Here is a 21,431-nt window from a genome sequence, read left to right on the forward strand (position 1 = left end):
AAAAAAATAAATTTATTTATTTTTGGCTGTGTTGGGTTTTCATTGCTGCATGCGGGGTTTCTCTAGTTGCTGCGAGTGCGGGCTACTCTTCATTGCAGTGTGCGGGCTTCTCATTGCGGTGGCTTCTCTTGTTGCGGAGCACGGGCTCTAGGCACGCGGGCTCAGTAGTTGTGGCTTGCGGGCTCTACAGCACAGGCTCAGTAGTTGTAGTGCACGGGGCTTAGTTGCTCCGCGGCATGTGGGAATCTTCCCAGACCAGGGATCGAACCCGTGTCCCCTGCATTGGCAGGCGGATTCTCAACCACTGCAGCACCAAACATTCTGAAGCCCCAAACATTCATTCTTTTTTTTTCTGTGTTTTGTTTTTTCTTTTTAATTTAATTTATTTATTTATTTATTTTTGGCTGTGTTGGGTCTTCGTTTCTGTGCGAGGGCTTTCCCCAGCCGCGGCAAGCGGGGGCCACTCTTCATCGCAGTGCGCGGGCCTCTCACTATCGCGGCCTCTCTTAGTTGCGGAGCACAGGCTCCAGACACGCAGGCTCAGTAGCTGTGGCTCACGGGCCCAGTCGCTCCGCGGCATGTGGGATCCTCCCAGACCAGGGCTCGAACCCGTGTCCCCTGCATTAGCAGGCAGATTCCCAACCACTGCGCCACCAGGGAAGCCCCCCAAACATTCATTCTTAAAGGCAGGAACTGCTGGTTGCTTGAAGAGTTTTACTGCGCTTTCCTCAAAATACATTTATAGTGTGATAAATTTTATAGTCTTATTTTCAAATTGTCTATTTCCCAGTATATAAAAATAGAGTATAATCCACTTTACTTATTCTGTGGAAGAAGGACATATTTTTTATTTGGAGATTGCCTGGCATCCCCAGCTTTTGTGATTTCTCCCTAAAGACAACTGTAAACAGGAACACCCGGTCCAACTAAGGTAAAGAGACATCAACCCAGCTACCTATTGTGGGTAGCCAAAAACTGCTCTTGCTTTACTCACAGGGTCCTCCATTATTCTGCCCCTGTGTTAGACTAGACACTATTTTCTTGAGGTTCACAAAGACACGGCAGCCACAGTCACCAAATGAGCCTGGATGTGATCATTTTAATCTCTTTCTCTCTGTATAGAACTGCCTGTACTGGCCAGAAATGGTACACAAAATACTTAATTGCCTACAGAGCTACAGCATGAAGCTAACAAGCTGCTCATTAATGCACCCATGGCACGCTCTCTCCTTCCTGTAGATTCTGTTCCTGGTTTAGAAGCAGAATTAACAAGTTTTTTTCTAAGAGGCATATCAGTCCTATAGCAGTCAGGTATTTGAACATTTAACTTCATCTTGCAAATCATTACAGAAAACACTTAATGGCTCTGTGCCCAGACCTGACCCCTGCAGATCCCATTTGTAATGACCGTCAAAGACAGATGGATCACCATCAGCAAGGACTTTTTGCATTCGGCTTCTAAATATGGGAGCGGTTGGGCAACTCTAAGGTCATTAGACTTTTTCAAATTAAATTCCTTCAAAGATATATTTCACTAATGCAATAGAAGGACATTGTGTGCCTCTGACAGTGGATGCTAAGCTCAGAGGGACAAACTCCTGCTCACATAAGATATTTGTCGAGGACAAAATGAAGAGACTGCTACCAACTGGTCTCTTTTTCATTGTCATCCTGTCCAATAGGTATCAAAAAATGATGCTTAAGCCTGCTGCACATTCCAACGCAATATGCCGGCATGTTTTCTTTTCAGCTAAATCTACATGCAATTTCTAGTTCCTGAATTAACTTACTCTAAGGAGGCTCTTTGTGTGTGTTCTTTGTTTTAGATCAGAGTCCAGTTAGTGTAAAAGGGCGCAGCTGCTGGTTGCAAGATATTAGGGAAGTAAAGAGACTGTAATAAATTGGAGCTTTAGGCCTCACCTAGAAGAACACAGATGTAGTTGTAAAAACATACACATACTGCACTGGCCAAAGGAAAACACGTCAGCTTAGATTCTACTGAAAAGCAACCAGTTTGTGACCTTGCCTATAAATCAATTCATTAAATGTCCCTTGTAGAGTCTGGATCTGAGGTTCAAATGTGGGGAGGGGAGGTGGAGTGGCAATTACTTTTTAAAATCCCTCGTGATTCCGATATCCTGTCTGCCCCTCTGGTTGAGAATAATCAAATTCATCATTAAACAGTTTTCACATAAAATATATTGGCATCAAGGCAAGCTCATTCCCACTTATACTCATGAATTGCTTCCTTATGTAGCATGCGTTTTTGCTGTTTGTTGCAGACCCAGATCACATTAATAGAAATCCAGTGTGATCTGAAAAGAAATCAGACATCTCTGGTTTTACAGCTGTCTGGAGACAAAGGCTGACTACCTGCTGAATTTCAAGTACTTCCAGCCTCTCTCTATGGCCTATTTTGATCACACTGCTTTTCCCTGGATGGGGTGGGGGAAGGAGGGAGGGAGGAAAGCACCTTCAGATATTGCCAAGGCACTCAGGCCTGCCTGTCAGAGGCCTTTATTCTCGGTATAAGAAAGGCAGACTATCTTTAATTTGCTAATTTTGCCTGAAAGCTGTCAACAGAGACTGAGGAATGATTTGATTTTTTTTCAGTTTGCTTTTCAATTAAGATAAATTCCTCTCCTTTTTTTTTTTTTCTGACAAGCATTTATAGAGTAGTCCAGGTCTAAAGCTTAGTTGAGTTAGGTTGGGGGTAGTGAACAAGGCTTCTAACAGCTGTGAAAGGTGACTGTGATAAAAAATATCCAGAGACTGAAGGGAATGTGAGCCCAAGTTCAAATCTAGAGAAAAATACAATACATAGAGAAGATACATAGAGAAAAATACACACTTTCAGTGTCATTTTCTCCAAGTGTTCAACAGCCAGCTGACAGTGGTAACAGGAAGTTGTCCCCTAATACCCCTTTTTCTTTGTCTACAGAATAATGGGACTTCTGAATTTTAGTTGGGCCCATCGGTTCTAAGAAACAAGCCTCCCTTGCAGCTTAGATATGGGAATGTGACTGAATTTTGGATAGCAAAAGATAAGAGGAAGTAATACTACTTCTTACTACAATTCCTTGGAAGTGTTCTTAAAGGAAGGAGGTATGTTCCTTTTCTCTTTTCTTCTCCCCACTAGTTGGAATTCAAGTGGTGATGGTGAGAGCTGAAGCAGCCATCTTGGGCTGTGAAATGATTCTCGGAATGAATAGCTGCATGATGGAGCAAAAAGATAGGAGGAACTTATTTCCCTAACATCATGGAGGGCCTTACCATCCTTAGCCCCTCTACCTGGACATTTACATAAAGAAAAGCAAGCTTCTGTTTTGTTTACATTACCTGGTGGGGTAGTGAGGGAGGCAATTTTTTTTTTATCATTCACAGCCAAATCTTTTCCAAACGAATACAGAAGGAATCAGGGAGATGCACAGAAGCAGGGCTTGGACATCCCTCATGCTATCCTTTTGAAGTAGCGAGGGCTCAAACATTGTCACTATTTCACTTGTGGAAAACTCCTTCAGAGAGCTTAAGTTCTTCCTTCCATCTTCTTTCTGTATGATCTTCTGTCCCTTCTTTCCAACCCAGGTCTCCAGCAGGTGTAGTCCTCATGTTTTACCACTATCACACCTCGCAGTACTTTACTATATTCTGCCTTTTGGTCTTATGTGTTGTGTAGACTGTGAAAACTTGGGGATGGAGAATGTCTCTTTTGTAAATCCTTCTCCCACTTATGCAAAACAAAGCATTACTTAAGTTTCAGGGAATTCCCTGGCAGTCCAATGGTTAGGACGCCGCACTTTCACTGCCGGGATCAATCCCTAGTTGGGGAAAAATGTGAATTAATTTGGAATACGTTTCTGAACCCCGCTCACTACACCATTTCCTCTGTTTCTTTTCACTCTCATCTTTTTAGACTTTCTTTTCTTTAGAGAAAATATCTCCACAGGGGACTAAATTATAACACTCTCTAAAATAAGGACTATTAACTTGAGGAGGGGAAAGAGGGAACTCTGGGGAGTCCATCAACTCTGCAAAGTTTTGTATGTGGGAATATGAGCTTTCATCTGGAGGGAGGGTCCAAAGCTTTCATCAGAATTTCAAAAAAACTCCACAACACCCCTTCCCCCACTGGGCTACAGCAAAAAAAAAAAAACAACTTTGGTTAAAATTACACCTAAACTTTGTTGTTGGATGGGGGTAAGGAATAAGGCCTAATAGACAATTCAGTTCATAAAGAAGATAAATCTACATATAGATCTATATGTTTTCGATATCTAACGTTTATTTTTTAAAGAAGGCTTAACTTTCTCTCCATGGTTTCAAGGAGTTACCTTAATCCTTAAGCCCAACAGAAGAAGCAACCAAACTGAAAAGATCAAAAATAAATACACTGGGAATAAACTGAAGCAATGCTTTATTGTGACCACAAAGCACCAATTCAACAAGGCATTGACACACAGAGATTGAACAAATGTCTCTTTGAACAGAGATGTAGCAAGCCCACTTTTTCAAGTTCTTAAAAAGAAGTACTCAAATTGGAAATCAAACAAAGCATCAGAGCAATTAAAAAAATATTACACCATCATGAAGGAATATATATATAAAAATATTCTGTACTAGTAACAAGGCTTTTCAATCTATAACTCTTGGCAAATTTCTTCAGAAACAAATTATTATAAATACAAACCATAAAGTGAAAAAAAAAATGCTTTCTTCAGAAACAAAGAACCAATTTAAAAGCAGATCTATGCAGAAAATACCATTACCCCCATGAAAGCTAGCTGAAGATGGATGGATGTCCCCAAAATACAACAGAGTTTTCTCTTTTCAGAGCTACAGTCTGCTCCTGAAGGGGCCATGATGCATGTCCGTTTCAAACATCGCAGCATATCCCAGTGAAACCTTAATAAGGTCAAGTGGAGGACCCTCTACAAAAAAGGGTGTCGGCAATTCCATCCAAACAACACAAGCTCTAAGGAGCAGAGGAATTCAAGGGAGGCACAATCCCTTTCTCTTTTCTCCCCCTCCCCAAGTTCTTGCTTTTGACCTCCCCACATCTGTAACTGAAAGATGCTCATACCATTCAATTCTTTTTTCAGGAATTTGGGAAAGCAAACTATGAAGAAAATCCTCTTTGTGGGGAGGGCTGTCTAATCTCATCAAAAATCATTCTATTTGACAAACTCCATAAGGTAAACCATCCTGTCAACATGTCCTTGCTCCTCCTGGCTGAGTTCAGGTCAGCCGATGGATTGCCTAGTCTATCCAATAGGATAACGTTTCATTTGATTGAAATTCTTTACATATACACATGTATGTATTCTGTTTACAAAGTTTCATCACATGAAACTAAATTATGTCATTATGTATTTTTTGAGGTCCAAGACCCCAATTTGACTATACTATGAAGAGTTGTTCTTTAAATGCTTTGTCTGCAGAGGCTTTACATGATACTCATAGATTTTCAGAGCAGGCCCCAATTTTAACTGAAGTCCTGTCAACACATCATCTCTTGTCATCAGTAGCAGGGATTTTCCATCAATTTCCTATAATGGAAGCAGAGGGTAAAGCTCAAGGATAATGAAGAAAAAAAGGAAGGTCAAAGGAAGAAGTCATATTGCTTGTCTCCACGGTAAAAACATTATTTTTTAAATAGTGCCAAAAATGGAATCTTCTACTTTTATCTTCCATCTTTTACATTTATTTTGGAGTTAAATATAATCTATAGCTGATCTTGTTTTCAAGATCACATCACAAATGTCGCATCTTAAGAAACTGACAGCAAGCTTGGAGTATGTACCCTGAAGGATCAAAGATGTTCCTTCTGAAAGGAATAATGACACTTTCCACTTGTAAAATCTATTGAAGTTTATGCAGAATTTTTGTCTAATTCCAAAACAAACCCTATAAATTAGGACAGACAGGGACTGCCATCTTAATTTTATAGGCAAACCAAGGATCAAGGCAAGAAGTTAGCCTGCCCAAGAATTTAGGAAAGGGTGGCACAGAATTTGAACTCCCATCTGCCTACAGCCAAAGCCGATGTTCTTTTCATAACTCACTTCTGTTTCTCTTGACACTTAGAAGTAAATATGTGCTGTCTAGATGCACCAATGGGGACCAGAGCCTTGGGTTTTCTGAAACCTTTTCAATCATAACAATGGGCACTGGAAAAATGACTTACTCTCTGTGAACTTCTTTCCTGTCCTTTAAAAGGAGAACCATCCTGCCTCAACCTGAATATCAACTTTCATGCTACCCCACTTCCTCTCGGTGGAGCCTCAAGATTCCAAAGAAGGTAGCGAGGGGCACAGCTGTGCCCACCACAAATTTCCCCCCCCTCATTCTCCTCTCAGTCCACTCCCCACTCCTCTCAAGTACCCAACCAGGTAGACTTCACTCCAGGTACCCTGGAGACTACAAACCTTTGGAATGAAATAAAAATGGGCTTCTCGTGAAAGAGATGAGGACCCCAAATATAGAAAGTCTATAGTTTGAAAACCTTTGGAAAGGATGCACTGAGAAGAGTGCCAAATACCACCTTCTTTTTGTTATTGTTTGCTGTGGGGAAAATCTGAGCTGGTTCTTAGGAAACCTGGGTTCAAGTGATGGGCCAGCTGAGCATGCTCAGTAAGCCTCGACACAGCTGTTCATGATTTTACCCACCTCCCCCATTGATGGACAGACAAGGAGACACTGTGTGCAACTGCAGCTACATAAAACTGTGACTCCCTCCTACACTGTCCCCAAGAGGGCCATTCCTCCAAAGTCTCTCATGTATTTTGCCAGGCTGTGAGGAAGATGTGCTCTGAATGTCTGAGTATGTGGGAGATACAGCGCCGGGCTAGGGGCTGAAGAAACACCCACTTTGTGACCTTAGGCAAGTCCCCTCCTCCTCTGTCTCCTTGGTTTATAATATGGGATATTGGGTTATGACAGGATTTCATGAGATACCACCCTTGCAAGTGCTCCCTGACCTTTGTGTTACGCAATCACACGTCAGTATTCCTGGACAGACCGCAGCCCTCATTTTACAATTATTTAAGGACAAAGGAATTGACTTTTCAATCCTAAAGTATCTTTTTCTATGTAGGCAGCTAGTAATCCCAAAGACTGTCCATCAGTAAAACCTGCAAGTATGAGAGTTGGAGAGGAGCCCTGACACCTGGAAACCACCGCAGCAGCTCTGAAGGCATCGTGAGGTCACAGGAATCTGAATCGCAGGTTACATCAAAGCTCATGCTCTATCTTACACGCTGAGATGAATAGTGATTCACTCAGGCTGCTTCAAAAAACAGCAAAGCCCTTCCTGCTCTCCATCTTTCCTTTGCTGTTGTTTGCTCATATTTAACTTACCACATATTTTAAACGGGGACCAGGAGGAGATGCCACTGCTTTCATTTCTGTACAAGAAAACTTCCTTGACTAACTGCAAATGAATTTTTTTTACATCTTTGTTGGCAAAAAGTCCTTCTACAACTCAGCATTTCTGTCAAAAGCCAAGTACGTCTGCGAAAAATGCTGAAATTTGGATTTTATTTAAGACAAAATGGAAAATCATGTTTCATGCTCCAATTTGATTTTCCTTTGTTTGGTAGCTACACTGCCGTTCACCTCAGATGAGGGTTGGTAAAAGAAAGCTCCATCTGGAATTCCTCATTTAAAAATTTTTGAAATGAATATAATTCATATATACAACAAAACTTTCCTCTTAAACCATGACTATGGCAGCTCAGATGAATGGGAGTGGAGATGGCATAATGGAAATGGGAGCTTCCAGGTCAAACAAACTGCAGTCTGAACCCTGTCTCCACAACTTATTGTGTGGCTCTGGGTAAGGGACTTAACTTCCCTGAGCCTCAGTTTCCAAACTTGTATAATGGAAATAACCCCCTGAAGAATTTTGGAGGTTAAAAATGATTAATTCATATCAGGCACCTAGCACCGTGTCTGACATATAGAACGTTCTCAATGACTACTAAGTGGAAATGTGTAGGCTTTGAAAGAACTGGGATGTGTTCCAATTCCAAATCCATCTTCTGTTTCTTTTCTGGAAGTATGTCCCCTGCCTGAAAGCTACCCTTTGCCAGAGGGATGCAGGAATATTCTTGTTCAAGTTCAGAAAATTCACTGAGATTAAAAAAAGTTCAAAGACTACATAAAAATGTGTTTCATAAAAATCGCAAACATAGGAAAGTTCCTTGATTAAGAAAGCTAATCATTTGTTATGTAATTTCTAGAAAAGCTTGCAAGGCAAATGAAATCCAACTTTTGCCAGTCAGCATGGTATACTAGGATGCGTGTGAGACTGGAAATTGGAAGACAGAGGTTTTAATGCAGACTCCATCAGTAACTTTCCACAAGGAACCACTCCTCTGGAGCCTAGTCTGTGTATAAATGAAGGAGTTGGAGTGTGACCAGATCCAGTTAAACAAACAAACGAAAAAATCCCATGATTTTTCATTAACAATCCAAAATTCAAAACAAAAATATAATTCACATCTTGGGATTTTGTTTACATTTCTGTGTTAAGGGATAATTGTTTGTTAGTTTCAGTGAAACTTTTTACATTGCTTCTGTCTTCTGTCTTCATGTTAGAATAACCAAGTGCCTGCTGGGCAATAATACTCAAAATGCTTGCCTACTTAAGTTCCCGAAAGTACTCATGCATGGAAGTAAGGTTTAGAGATGACAGGTGTAAATTTCCAAAGAGGCCAAGACCCTAGATCTAAAAATAAATGAGTAGAATCCATAGATGTTATAGCTCAGTAGATAAGCATGTGTTTCAGAGTAAGACACTATCTTATTGCTTATTAGGTGGGGCCTGGGGCTAGTTACTTAATCTCTCTAAGCCTCATTTCCTTATCTATATGGGGGGGGGGGCGGGAAGTAGCTACTGTATCTCACTGCTGAAAAGATCATTGAGATAACACATGAAGTAGAATTCCTGACTTCTACTGAGCGGTCGATAAATCCTAGCTATTTTTTAAAGTATATTTAAAAAATTTTAACCCATTTACTTTTCACTCTTTCTCTGACAACTTTACATAGGTGTAAAGTTGTCACAATACATAGGTGACTCTTTCAATTAAGCTTAATTATGATATGGTCCATTGGAAATGGGGAGAAAGAAGAGGTGGGAAGAGAAGAAGCAAAGAGAAAGAGGCTAGGAAGAGAAAAAGAGGGCCATCAAGAAAGAGGCAATGGATAATAACAAGGTAGGGCAGGAAAAAGAAGTCAGGAAGAGGAGTCAGTGGGATTTATAATGGTAGGGCCCTGCAAATGTCTCAGAAGGCCATATCTGTGGTGGCCTCTACTGTCCCAAATAGAGTACAGGAGAAAAGAAGGCTCAATTTAGAATCAGAAGACTTGGGCTGGAAGCCAAACTCTGCTGCTTCCTAGTTCCTGTGGAGCATCCGGCCCACTATTCCCTCCCTCTGTGAAATGAGAAATTTGTACTAAGCTGACCCCTGTCCATTCCAGTTCAACACACTCTCAGATTCCAGTTCTGTCTTTGATAAGCATCAGACTCACCAGCCTCACAGCAAAGTCTCCCCGTGGAAGAACACGGCAGCAACTCCTTACCAGTGGCGTGGAGGAATCCGATGAAACAGGCGTTCTTTTCCCACTTCAGTCTTCTGCCTCACATTTTCTAGAACTTTCTTTATAACAACTTCCTTGCCATTCACTGTCTGGCTACAAGTGGTGACCAGGTTGAAGTTTCCCATTCCACTGCTTACAAAAGGTACAAATGTCGCAGAGGAAGGGGAATTTGGTCCAGAGCCCAGGGATACAAAAGTGGAAAATCCTGTGTCCAGTATGGGGGTCACATAAAAGAAGGAGGAGTGGAACCTCCTGGCCCTACCCACACGGCCACTGGGAAAAGAGTCTCCTGAGAAGGGCTCTTTATCTTCAAAGACATTTTGAAAGCCACAGTGTGGCCTCTTGAACCACAGTTCCCCCTTCAAGTAGTCCTTGTTCCCACCATCTCCTCTGTTTTCCCTTTTGATGCAATTCCTTCTGGACTTGTCATAGTTGTGTTTCTCGGCACCAGACAAGACTGCATAGGCCTCTGCTACTTGATTGAACTTCTCCTCAGCTGCCTCCCGGTTTTCTGGGTTCTTGTCTGGGTGGACCCGAAGAGCTAACTGGTGATAAGCCTTCTTAATATCAGAGGAGGAAGCATTTTGTGGCATCCCCAGTACTTTGTAGTAATTCACCATGTTTCTTTAAAGGACTTTTCCTCACCGAGACACAGAGTTTAGTTTCCGAAGAATTTCCATGTAACTTCGGAAAGGAAGATGTTGGACTACTCAAGTCTACAGCAAGACCTTTTGAATCGTATCACATGATTCTTGGGACAAAGGCTCTTCTGGGGGAGAAATTCCTATTTGGGTCTGGTATCCTCTACAATGCCCCCACCCCTTCCCTGACCTCTGCAGCTCGTTGTGGGTGGAGTGACTATGAGCTCAACACTATCAGCCAATGACTATCAGCTGATGCTGTGCTTGCCTTGCAATCCTATTGGTGGAAAATTTGGGGTGGATAATATACATCTTGGAGGGATTTCACCTAGTTTAAAAACCAACACTGAGCAGCTTGTTAACAGAAACTATCTGTGTGGCTCAAAAAGTCTTTACCTCATTTGTTAAAGTAACAATCGGAAGCAACATGGGTCTTGCATTTATATCAGACACAAAATCCATTTCGGCTTATTATGCGGGCTCATGCCTTCAGTAATGTAATGGGTATCTCCCTGTGGATATCTGCTGAGGGCACGAAATGGGTGATAAAGGGGCTCTATTCCAACAAAATCACGTACACATTTCTGATGAAGGAAAGAGATTGAAACTCATGTCATCAAATGAGGAAACTAGGTTACAGAGAATTCTGCCTAGATAAGAAAGAAAGAATAGATTGAAGAAACAGAATTAGAAGTGAAGGCTTCCCATGTATGGTCAGATAAGGCTTCTTCACTTCAGTTGATCTCTTAAAGTTAGTCTTTTTAAAATTTATCTCTGGACTTAAAGATAGAACTAAGTAGCAGTGTCGCATCAGCCAATGCTTTAAAGAATGGCTTTAAAGCTCAAGTGTAGCAAGAGCTGCTCTTTATCCAGGACACACAACTACACATTTCCCAGACTTCCTTGCAATTCAGTGTGGCCGTGTGACCACATTCTGGCCAACGACATGAGAAGGGATGACGTGCACCTCTCTCCAGCCTGGCCCATAAAACCACCCACGTGTGCTCCTTCTTGTGCTTTATCCTTACACCAACTGGATGTCAGTGCCCAAGTGATCTTTGAAAGCATCCAGCTGAAGATGACAGAGCTCCCATCAGACTGGGACCTTGAATTACAGTGAAGCAGAACACCTCCACCAACCACCTTGGACTATTTATATTGAGAAACTTCTACTATAGTTAAGCCATTATATCTATTTTCATCTACTTGTGACAGCAGTTGATGTCTACTCTGATACACCAACCATTTCTACAACTTCACCTTCCCTATTAGAACCTAATCTTATAATGTCATCAACCAGAAGAGTCCCACCACTGCCACACTGAAAGTCCAATATCCTAGTCTATCTCTCACTCCTCCCTCCCATTATACCCACTTTTCCATTTCAACTCCTCTTTCTCCAGGGTAATGAGTCCCCTGCAGACTCCTCTTTTGTATCAAATCTGCACCCCCTGGTTGGCCCTTGGAACCATTCTTTTACATGCCCTCTTGAATCACCCTCTTAGGCTATTAGCCCTCCACTGTGCCCGTGCCATAAACACTCCATCCAGGAGCAGTCTAGCAATCAATCCAACTTCTCTGATTCCTACACCTGGTGCAGTGGGGGAAAAAAATCAAGAAACCAAGAAGATGAACACTAAACATGTGCAGTGTACCAGTCTCGACTGGGTCAGGAGAATACATCAACAGTTCTTTTATTTACCGTTGCTCAGCTCTCCCTCCCATTCCCCTAGGTGGCCATTCTTAACCTTCACTGCTCTCCTCTAGTTCCTTATTAAACTTCTACTCATCCTGTCCACTCCAAGCAGAGGAGCTTGCCTCTTGGTTAGCAAAGAAAATAGAAACTGTCAGGAACTCCCTGAATGTCCCTTAGGACAAGGGCCATCTCAGCTGTATCTGCACACACCCTTACCTATGCTCCCAGAGCACAGGAAGGACAGAGGAAGATGTCCCTGTCTTGCTCAGAATTAATCCCCAATATATTTTTTTATATTGACCAAATTGAATCTTCATGTATATTACCTGACATTACATTCTATTGCAGTAAAATATATATAACATAAAATAGGCCATTATAACTATTTGTGAGTGTGCAATTCAGTGGCATTAGTGATATTCACAATGTTGTACAATTATTGCCACTGTTTTTTAAACTCTTCCATCACCAAACAGAAACCCCATGAAGCCATAACTCCCTCCTCTCCACTAGCCCTTGATAACCTCTAATCTGCTTTGTGTCTCTATGAATTTGCCTATTTTAGATATCTCATATAAAAGGAATCATATACTATTTGACTGGCTTATTTCACTGAGCATAATCTTTTCAAGGTTCATCTATCTTATAGCTTGTATCAGAACTTCATTCCTTCTTATGGCTGAATAACATTCCATTGCATGTTAGGTACCACATTTTATTTATCCATTCATCTGTTCATGGATACTTGGGTTGTTTCCACCTTTCTGTTATTGTGAATAATGCTACAATTAACACTTGTGTACAAGTATCTGTTTGAGTCCCTCTTTTCAATTCTTTTGTGTGGAATTGCTGGGTCATATGGTCATTTTATGCTTAACCTTTTGAAGAACTGCCAAACAGTTTTCTGTACCGGCCACACCATTTTATATCCCTACCAGCAGCGTATGAGGGTTCAAATTTCTCCATATCCTTGCCCCTCCACACTCTTTTGATCTCATCCCTTTCCTTGTCCTCAGGGATTTTGCTTCACTGAACTGTTCTCAATTTCATTCACTTTTAACTTGTCCAATTCTTCTGGCTACTTTCCTGCATGTAAACAAGTTTGAGCATCTCCTCTCTTAGGAAAGAGCTCTCACGTCTTCACGACCCTCCTGCTGCTGGTGCCCCCTCCGCTTGCCTCCCACTCACTCCTCAACTTGGAGGAAAGACTCCTCCACTTTCCAGTCCTCCGCCCTGCCCCAGCTCCCGTGAAACTCCACTGTCATTGCCAGACCCCACTGGGCTTCACCTTTTTGAGGTATTTGACCTTGTTAATCATTTCACTTTTTTTGAAACTCTTCCCCTCATTGGTTTCTAGACAACCTTTCGCACTGAGTATTTCTCAGATGCTTTTGCCAGTTCCCTTTCTTCTCCTAACAATTGAAACCTGGGTGCTCCCTAGGGTGCTGTCCTTGGCCTTTTTCTTTTCCCCTTTTAAATGCCTCTCTCATCCCCACCCCTTCCTATGACCGCTGATGACTCTCATGTCTCTCTTTCTAGGCCTCGCCCTTCCCCTGAGCTGTCTTCTAGATATATCCACTAGATGCCTACATGCTCTCAAACTGAACGTGCCCCAAACTGTACTCATTCCATCTGTCTTAAAACTGACCTCTCACTAAAGTCCTGGTTAATGACACTTCTTTGCAACTAACAAATCCAGACATCTAGCAGTCGTCACCCAAGCCTCCTCCCTCTCCCACCCTGAGCAGTGAGCTCAGTCCTGGGGCTAATGCAGAGAACTGAGACAGGACAAATCTTCACCCTCCATTGCCAATGATCCACTAAATTCTCTTGACCATCTTCCCCAGACTTTCTAATCCATCTCTTCCTTTCCATCCCCAATGGGATGATTATATCAGCTTTCCTGCCTTCTGTCTCCTTGTCTTCCAAACCACTCTCCACATTGTCACCAGACTGATCTTTCAGAAACACAAATCTCGTCCTGGCACTCCCCACTCAATATCCTTCAGTGGTTTCCTAGTCTCTCTCACCCAAACAGACTATCTGTTATCTGGACCCCTGTTTATCTTTCAGTCTTATCCTTAGGCATTCCCTGCTCCACACCTCTTACGCCAAGGTACTGGGAGTTCTCAAGATAAATCATGTTTTTTCATGCCCCCATGCCTTTGTATCTAATCTCCCTTCTGCCCAGAATCTTCCGTGCTTCCTTCAATTCTCATACCTACAATAGTTTCAGGTGGCCTTATTAAAGTAAAATAATACTTGTAATAATGACCATTATTTTACTTTAATAGTTTTATTTATTTATTTTATTTTTGGCTGCATTGGGTCTTTGTTGCTGCACACGGACTTTTCTCTAGTTGCGGCCAGCAGGGGTTACTCTTCGTTGCGGTGCACGGGTTTCTCACTGCAGTGGCTTCTCTTATTGCAGAGCACAGCCTCTAGGCGCGCAGGCTCAGTAGTTGTGGCGCACGGGCTTAGTTGCTCCACCGCATGTGGGATCTTTCCGGACCAGGGCCCGAACCCATGTCCCCTGCATTGGCAAGTGGACTCCTAACCACTGTGCCACCAGGGAAGCCCCAACTTTAATAGTTTTATATTTATTTTCATAAGTGTTAGAAAAAGCTGTAACAGCTATGGAAACAATTGAACAAGTGAATAAGCCAAAGAAGCACCACATACCTGGCTATCTTATAATGTCTTATAACTTCTCATTTCAAATGAATGATTTAAACAACAATTTGGGGGTTTGGTCTGTAGAAATCTATCTATTTCAATCAAAAAATTCAAAAGCTTCTTTCCTTATCAGTTTTGCTTCCATTCTCTTCGCTGTTTTCTTATTGCTAGCATTACCCATTTGTTTTTTAACTCTTTTCTAAATTTTTGTGGGCTGAAAGGACACATCAGCAGAGTCTGAGTTGCCACTTCCCCTGTTCATTATGCCACAAAATATTTTAAGCATTTCAGAAGCCTTCGACTGTTAAGAAATATCAGGTGTCAAAGCACCTCGTATATTTCCAGTACTTGGTATTATAATATGCTGAAAAGGTAATAAAAGTTATGGTCAATTTGTGGGATTTTAACTGGTCTAATTCAGAGCTGGGTTTATTTATTTATTTGTTTGTTTGTCCTTTATTTATTTATTTTTGGCTGCATTGGGTCTTCGTTGCTGTGCGTGGGCTTTCTCTAGTTGCGGCGAGCAGGCTTCTCATTGTGGTGGCTTCTCTTGTTGCGGAGCACGGGCTCTAGGTGCGCAGGCTTCAGTAGTTGTAGCTGTGGCACGTGAGCTCAGTAGTTGTGCCTCGCGGGCTCTAGAGCACAGGCTCAGTAGTTGTGGCTCATGGGCTTAGTTGCTCCACGGCACTTGGGATCTTCCCAGACCAGGGCTCGAACCTGTGTCCCCTGTATTGGCAGGCGGATTCTTAACCACTGCGCCACCAAGGAAGTCCCAGAGCTGGATTTACCATGAAGTTAATGAAGCTTAATTTTTGCCTTAGCAATTCTGTATCATGATTTTGTACTTTTATTCCAAAGGAAGGCTCTTAGAATTGTATGATTTTAATCTCCCTCTCTCCCCCAACCTCTGCAAACCTGGATTTGTCCCGGGTCTAATTAGAACTATCCATCTAGAATCACTACAGTTGAAGTCCATCCAACCACAACTTAGGATACATGCTCATGGTTGCTCTGACCGGCCTTCCCACTTTACTACTCCATTTGAGGAGGTTAGTGTTACTTGGCAATTTGTAACAATAAAATATTTTATTTATAGTTATTAAGTCAGTGGCCTCAGAAACATATCAAAAGTTAGCAATAAGCCATCTGAAAAGAAATGTCAGTCTTGGAATTTCAGGCAAACAGCTTAAACAACCAGCTGGACATTTCAGAGTACAATACTTTTCTTATTCATGTGGTTTAGGGGAAGTGAGGCGATATGGAGTAAAATTTATTTGTCACCATGAGTTGCATATTATTTTGTCATGATACTCTGAGAAAAAAGTTCTCAGTGATTCATATTGTTCTAGAAACAGATGCACTGATGTCACTCACTTGTGAGTTTGAGGATCTGAACAATATGAATTATGTGACCTTGATTGAATGGCCCCTCTCCATGTCCATCTTCTTCACATACATTCTGAGTGAATGAGTCAGATAGTGAAGAAATGAAGTGACTACCCTACAACGGGCACACTGTCTTTGCGACCTGCAGTTAGGGTCCAGTTGGAGTGGTGAAGTTGCCGTGATGGACTTAACTGGCAACTAAAAGCCTTGTCAATAGAGATGGCTTTTCAGTTAACCTTCAGAGTTTAACAAAATAAACCTTATCCTAAATGTTCTGTTCGAGGAAGGTGGAGATGCTTTTGACGAGTTAGTCAAAAGGTTCTTTCTTAAAAACTAAACTCTTAGGAAAGTAAAATCCTGAGGTACCTTTGACTCTTGAAAACCTGGCGACCCACATCATCCCTGGGCAAGTGCCAATTTTTTATCATCTAGTTGTGAAAATTCAACAGTGTATATACAGCATCTCAAGGGGTTTTGTGCCCTCTGTTGTGCATTGAAAGCTAACTTCATGAGGGCCAGTTGCAAGGTAACACTTGACTCTTAAAGCAGGAACTTGAGCAATATTCTGCTTGTTTAACTCAACATTCATCATAGAAATCTGAGTCCTAGAAAGGCAAACTCTGCAGGGTCATCTAATGACCATGAGTCAATCAGGAGAAATGAAACCAGGAGTCATGATTCTCACTCATGCCCTTCACTGAAGCCTAAGAGGTCTGTCTGCTGGAAGATACTTGGGAAAATAGCCACCATGGTGTCTGTGGGAGAGAGAGATAGTACTGACAATGCTGGAATCACTGCCTTCTCTAGGAAGAGATCCCACTGCCTCCTGCTCTTATGGGCCAGTGAGTCCTCTGGGGCACTATGTTAATGAGGCCAGTGGGCCAAGGGACAGCGTCGCCACTAGCCACGACAGAATGGCCAGAGCAGGAATACAACCCCAGACACACACATTGTTGACACTGGATCATTGGTGCAGGGGTGGGGAGGGAGCTGGGCAGGGGCCTAGGTCTTCCCTCTTTTTTATACATTTTTTAATTTTATTTATTTATTTTTGGCTGAGTTGGGTGTTTGTTGCTGCACGCGGGCTTTCTCTAGTTGTGGTGAGTGGGGGCTACTCTTCATTGTGGTTCATGGACTTCTCATTGAAGTGGCTTCTCTTGTTGAGAAGCATGGGCTCTGGGTGCGTGGGCTTCAGTACTTGTGGCGTGTGGGCTCAGTAGTTGTGGCACCCGGGCTCTAGAGCGCAGGCTCAGTACCTGTGGCTTATGGGCTTAGTTGTTCTGTGGCATGTGGGATCTTCCTGGACCAGGGCTCGAACCCATGTCCCCTGCATTGGCAGGTGGATTCTTGACCACTGCACCACCAGGGAAGCCCCTGGGCCTTCCCTCTTGATAAGTCTTTTGGTTTGTACCTGTGGGTCACACAGAGGCTCAAAAGAGGTTGGTCAGAAGAAAACCTGATGGAGATAATTGCACTAGTGGGAAACTTAATGGAGATAATTGTTAGGTGTCAGTGTGCCTGCATAGAGAAAAGGAGGTTATACAAAGATCACCCAGTTAATTCAGTTGCCCCTCCACACCACAGGAACATGGGACACTCCTGCACTTTGGACAAACCTCGCTCAGTGGCCTGACATCTTCCAAGGGAACGCGTTGCTAGAAATCCACCTCTGAGTCTGGTTGCTACGACAAGAGAATATCCAGTAATGTACTGTGAGACCATACCAAGAAGACAGACACTCTCCTGAAAGTTGGCACATGGGATGGTTGACACGTCCGGCGTCAGTGTTAGTGTCTCAGTCAGCTTAGGCTGCTATAACAAGACACCATGGAATAGGTGGCTTAAACAACAGAAATTTATTACTCACAGTCTGGAGGCTGGAAGTCCAAGATCACAGTGCCAACATGTGGCTCTTGGTAGGGCCCTCTTCCTACCATGTAGATGGCTGCCCTTGTGCTATATCCTCACATGGCACAGAGGGAAAGAGAAGCTCTCTGGTCACTTCTTTTCAGGGCACTAATCCCATCGTGAGGGTTCCAGCCTCATGACATCATCTATCCCCCAAAGGCCCCAAACACCATCACATTGGGAGTTCGGGCTTTAACTTTAACGTGAATTTTGGGGGGACACAAACATTCCATCCATAACAGCCAAGAAATTAAGCTCTCACATCAACTGAGACATGTTACCCTTGGCAACGCTTTCTGAACCTGCCCTTTTCTAAGGTGGTTTAGGGGATGTTCACATCCCTGCCCTGCTTCCATCAGATGGCAAGGCAAAGCCTCCCCTAAGGAGATTTCAGGATGTGACCATTCTTATTGTTTCTCAGCTGCTGTGACCCAGAAGATGTGCCTAAAAGGGTCATGTGTTTGGCCTGGGGGTGGCCTGCAGTCTTCCCAGCTGGGATGATTGGTGAGTGACAGCTGACTGCTTGAGGTTCATTGCCGGAAAGATACTTGGAGGTGAAACACTGAAGGCCTCTGAATCATAAAATGGAAGAGGGAGGTTAACATAATAGAGGATCCTGATCCTCAGTCCTCATGAAAATCACAGCAGCTGCTTGTCATATCAGCCTGAGCCTGGCCAGTGGTCCCCTCCTTGCCCTCTACCTCCTTTAATGAGAAGAGGAAAGACAATGAGAATTTCAAAGCAGGAGGAAGATTTGAATCACTTCCAGAGAATAATTCAAGGCGAACTCTTTTCCCCACCCAATTACCTTTCCACAAGAATGAATAACTTGAGCTTGTAGACGATGCTTGCAAAATTCCAGTCCCCTGGGAATTCATTTCTCAGGCTCCAGAGTTGGAGAAGCAAGATGGTGCTCCTTTCCTCCCTTGAAGGACTTCTGAATGAGACGCTTTGGGAAACTGTGTTCCCTTTTGCCTCCCACTGTCACTGGTGCCAGAGTGATGTCATCATTGGGAGAAAGGGCCTGCTCCTGGGCCGAGCTCAGAGCTGGCTGGTTCCATTCCAGAAATCAGGAAGGCCCAAAGAACATCCCCAACCCCAATCTGGGACATCTGCCCCAGAGGAGTCTGAGCAAAAGCTCATTCTGAAAAATGCTTTGGACAGCAGGGAATCTGGCCAAGAGACCTTTTAGCTAAGTCCCTTTTTTGTTAACCTTTCACAATATTCTTTAAATTTAATTTTAGAAGTGAGTTAACTCAACTACAATGACACAAATGGACACTATATCATTAAACCAAAATAAAATACGTTCCAGCTGATCAGCCTTCCACTTTCCAACCTGAGCTACTTCCCCCAACAATGTTATTACAAAAATTTTCAAACATAAAGTCGTAAGAATATTGTAGAGAACACCCATACTCCCACCACCTAGATTCTACAATGAACATTTTCCATACTTACTTTATCATATGTCTGTCCAACTACTCATCCCTTTAGCCAACTATCAATCCATATTTTGATGCATTTCCAAGTAAGTTGCAAAATCAGTATACTTCTCCCCTGAGTACTTCAGTTTGCATATCATTAATTGTTTTATTTTTTTACAGTTCTTTTCTTTTTGAAGAAAAATTTATTGCCTATGTAATACACAAATCTGAATCGTTTGCATATACCTGTGCATATGTGGTGACCAATGCATATACCCATAACACAAACCCTTATCAAGACACAAAACGCTACCATCACTCAGAATGTTCCCTCATGCTCCTTCCCGGTCATTCCCCTCTCCCACCTATCCAGAGGCAACCACTGTCTGATTTTTTTCTACCATTAGTGCATTTTCCTGTTCTCATCCTTTATCTAAATGGAACTGCTATGGTCTATTTGTGTCCCCCCAAAATTCGTATGTTGAAACCTAACCCCCAATGGGTCTTAGGGATATTAGTAATGGTATTAAGAGGTGGGCCCTTTGGGAGGCAATTAGGTCATGAGGGCAGAGGCCTCATGAATATTTGTGCCTTTATAAAAGCAGTCCCAGAGACCTCTCTCATCCCTTCCTCCATGTGAGGACACAGTGAAATGACAGCTGTCTCGGAAGCGGGCCCTCACCAGATACCCAATCTGATAGTGCCTTGATCTTAGATTCCCTACCTGCAAAATCATGAGAAATAAATGTTTGTTGTTTATAAGCCACACAGTTTATGGTATTTTTGTTATAGCAGCCAGCATGGACTAAGACAGAAACCATTCAGAATGAGCTCTTTTATGTAAGGCTTTTTTCACTTAGCATAATGTTTTGAGACTCATCCAAACTGTTGTATATATCAGTACTTCATTTTTCTTTATTCCATTGTATGACTAGACCAGAGTTTGTATATTCACTCTCCTATTGATGGACACTTAGGCTTCCGGTTTTGGACTATTACAAATAAAGCTATTTGAACAATGTTGTACCAATCTTTGGTGGACATATGCTTTCATTTCCCTTGGGTAAATACTCAGGAACGAAGTTGTTGATCATGGGGTAGATGTATGAGTGTTTATTTACACTCCCACCAACAATGTAGGAGAGTGCGGTTGCTCTACATCCTCACGAACATTTGCAATCAGTCTTTCTAATTTTAGCTATCCTGGTGGGTGTGAAGTGATTTAAGCTGTTATTTTGGAAAATTTTCCAAATTAACAAAAGACACATATGCATAGGGATCAGGTTGAAGGAAATACTGATTGAAGGAAATCTAGAGATTGGAATATATGATATTAGAAAAGTGCACTTATCCAAACCCAGCTTGAGAGAGTAAGAAATGGCTAAAGGGATGTGCAAGAAGCAGCCAAACACATTGCTCGCTTTATAATTCTCTCAATTATATTACAACATTAGAGAAGTAAACGTAATGCTTAGAAGACTGCAGACTTCATTGATAGGGAGATGGGAACTCTGTGTTTTCCTACAGAGTTGGTCTGGTGTGGACCACGTGTACCCCGATTTGCTTCCTCATGGTCAAAGCCCTTTGAGCACCATCTCTACAAAGCTGGCCCAGCCTGGAAAATGGAATCGGGACTCACCCAGACAATTGGGAAGGACCCCCTGCTCCTCCTTCCCTCTCTCCAGTACCAACCCTGGACCTGACGAGGGAATTAACTTTTGGGGGCATCAACGTTGGGCCAGCACCTATCCTAGGTGCTGTGCATTCGCTGTCCCTTAATCCTCACGGCACCACCCTACCAAGTTAGGCATTGAGAGCCTCCTCTTACAGATGTGAAACCAAGACTCAGAGAGTCATAGTAACTTGTCTGGGGTCACATAGAGTTATAAGAACCAGGATCTGAGTCTAAATCCTGTCCTCTTTCCACTAGACTTTGCTCAGCACCCAGCAAGCAAACTGGAGGAGACTTGATTAACAGCTCAGGTGGTGCCAAGCCCAGGAGCAGACGAGGCTGCATGCCTCTCAGCCAGATTGGTCCCTCCTTTTTCTCTCTTTTCTGCTTTCTAGTGTGTTTGTGTGGAAGGTAGGGCTGTG

At 42.6% G+C, this 21,431-nt stretch overlaps 1 protein-coding gene across 6 annotated transcripts in view; it reads right to left on the reverse strand.

Annotated features, from left to right (window-relative positions):
• Window positions 1–670: 670 nt before the first annotated feature.
• The window catches only part of SAMD13 (sterile alpha motif domain containing 13), a 51,667-nt gene continuing 30,906 nt past the window's right edge, over window positions 671–21,431 (reverse strand). For 5 of the 6 annotated variants that reach the window (XM_082410720.1, XM_082410722.1, XM_082410723.1 and 2 more), the window contains exon 4: window positions 671–5,546. In XM_082410720.1, the coding sequence (XP_082266846.1) occupies window positions 5,403–5,546 (144 nt within the window). In that variant the 3' untranslated portion in view covers window positions 671–5,402. Of the gene's footprint in view, window positions 20,953–21,431 lie in introns of all 6 variants that reach the window. The other variant, XM_082410719.1, reaches the window with a different exon arrangement.

The sequence above is a fragment of the Balaenoptera physalus genome (assembly GCF_965194825.1).
Source record: "Balaenoptera physalus genome assembly, chromosome: 1".
NCBI lineage: Eukaryota > Metazoa > Chordata > Mammalia > Artiodactyla > Balaenopteridae > Balaenoptera > Balaenoptera physalus.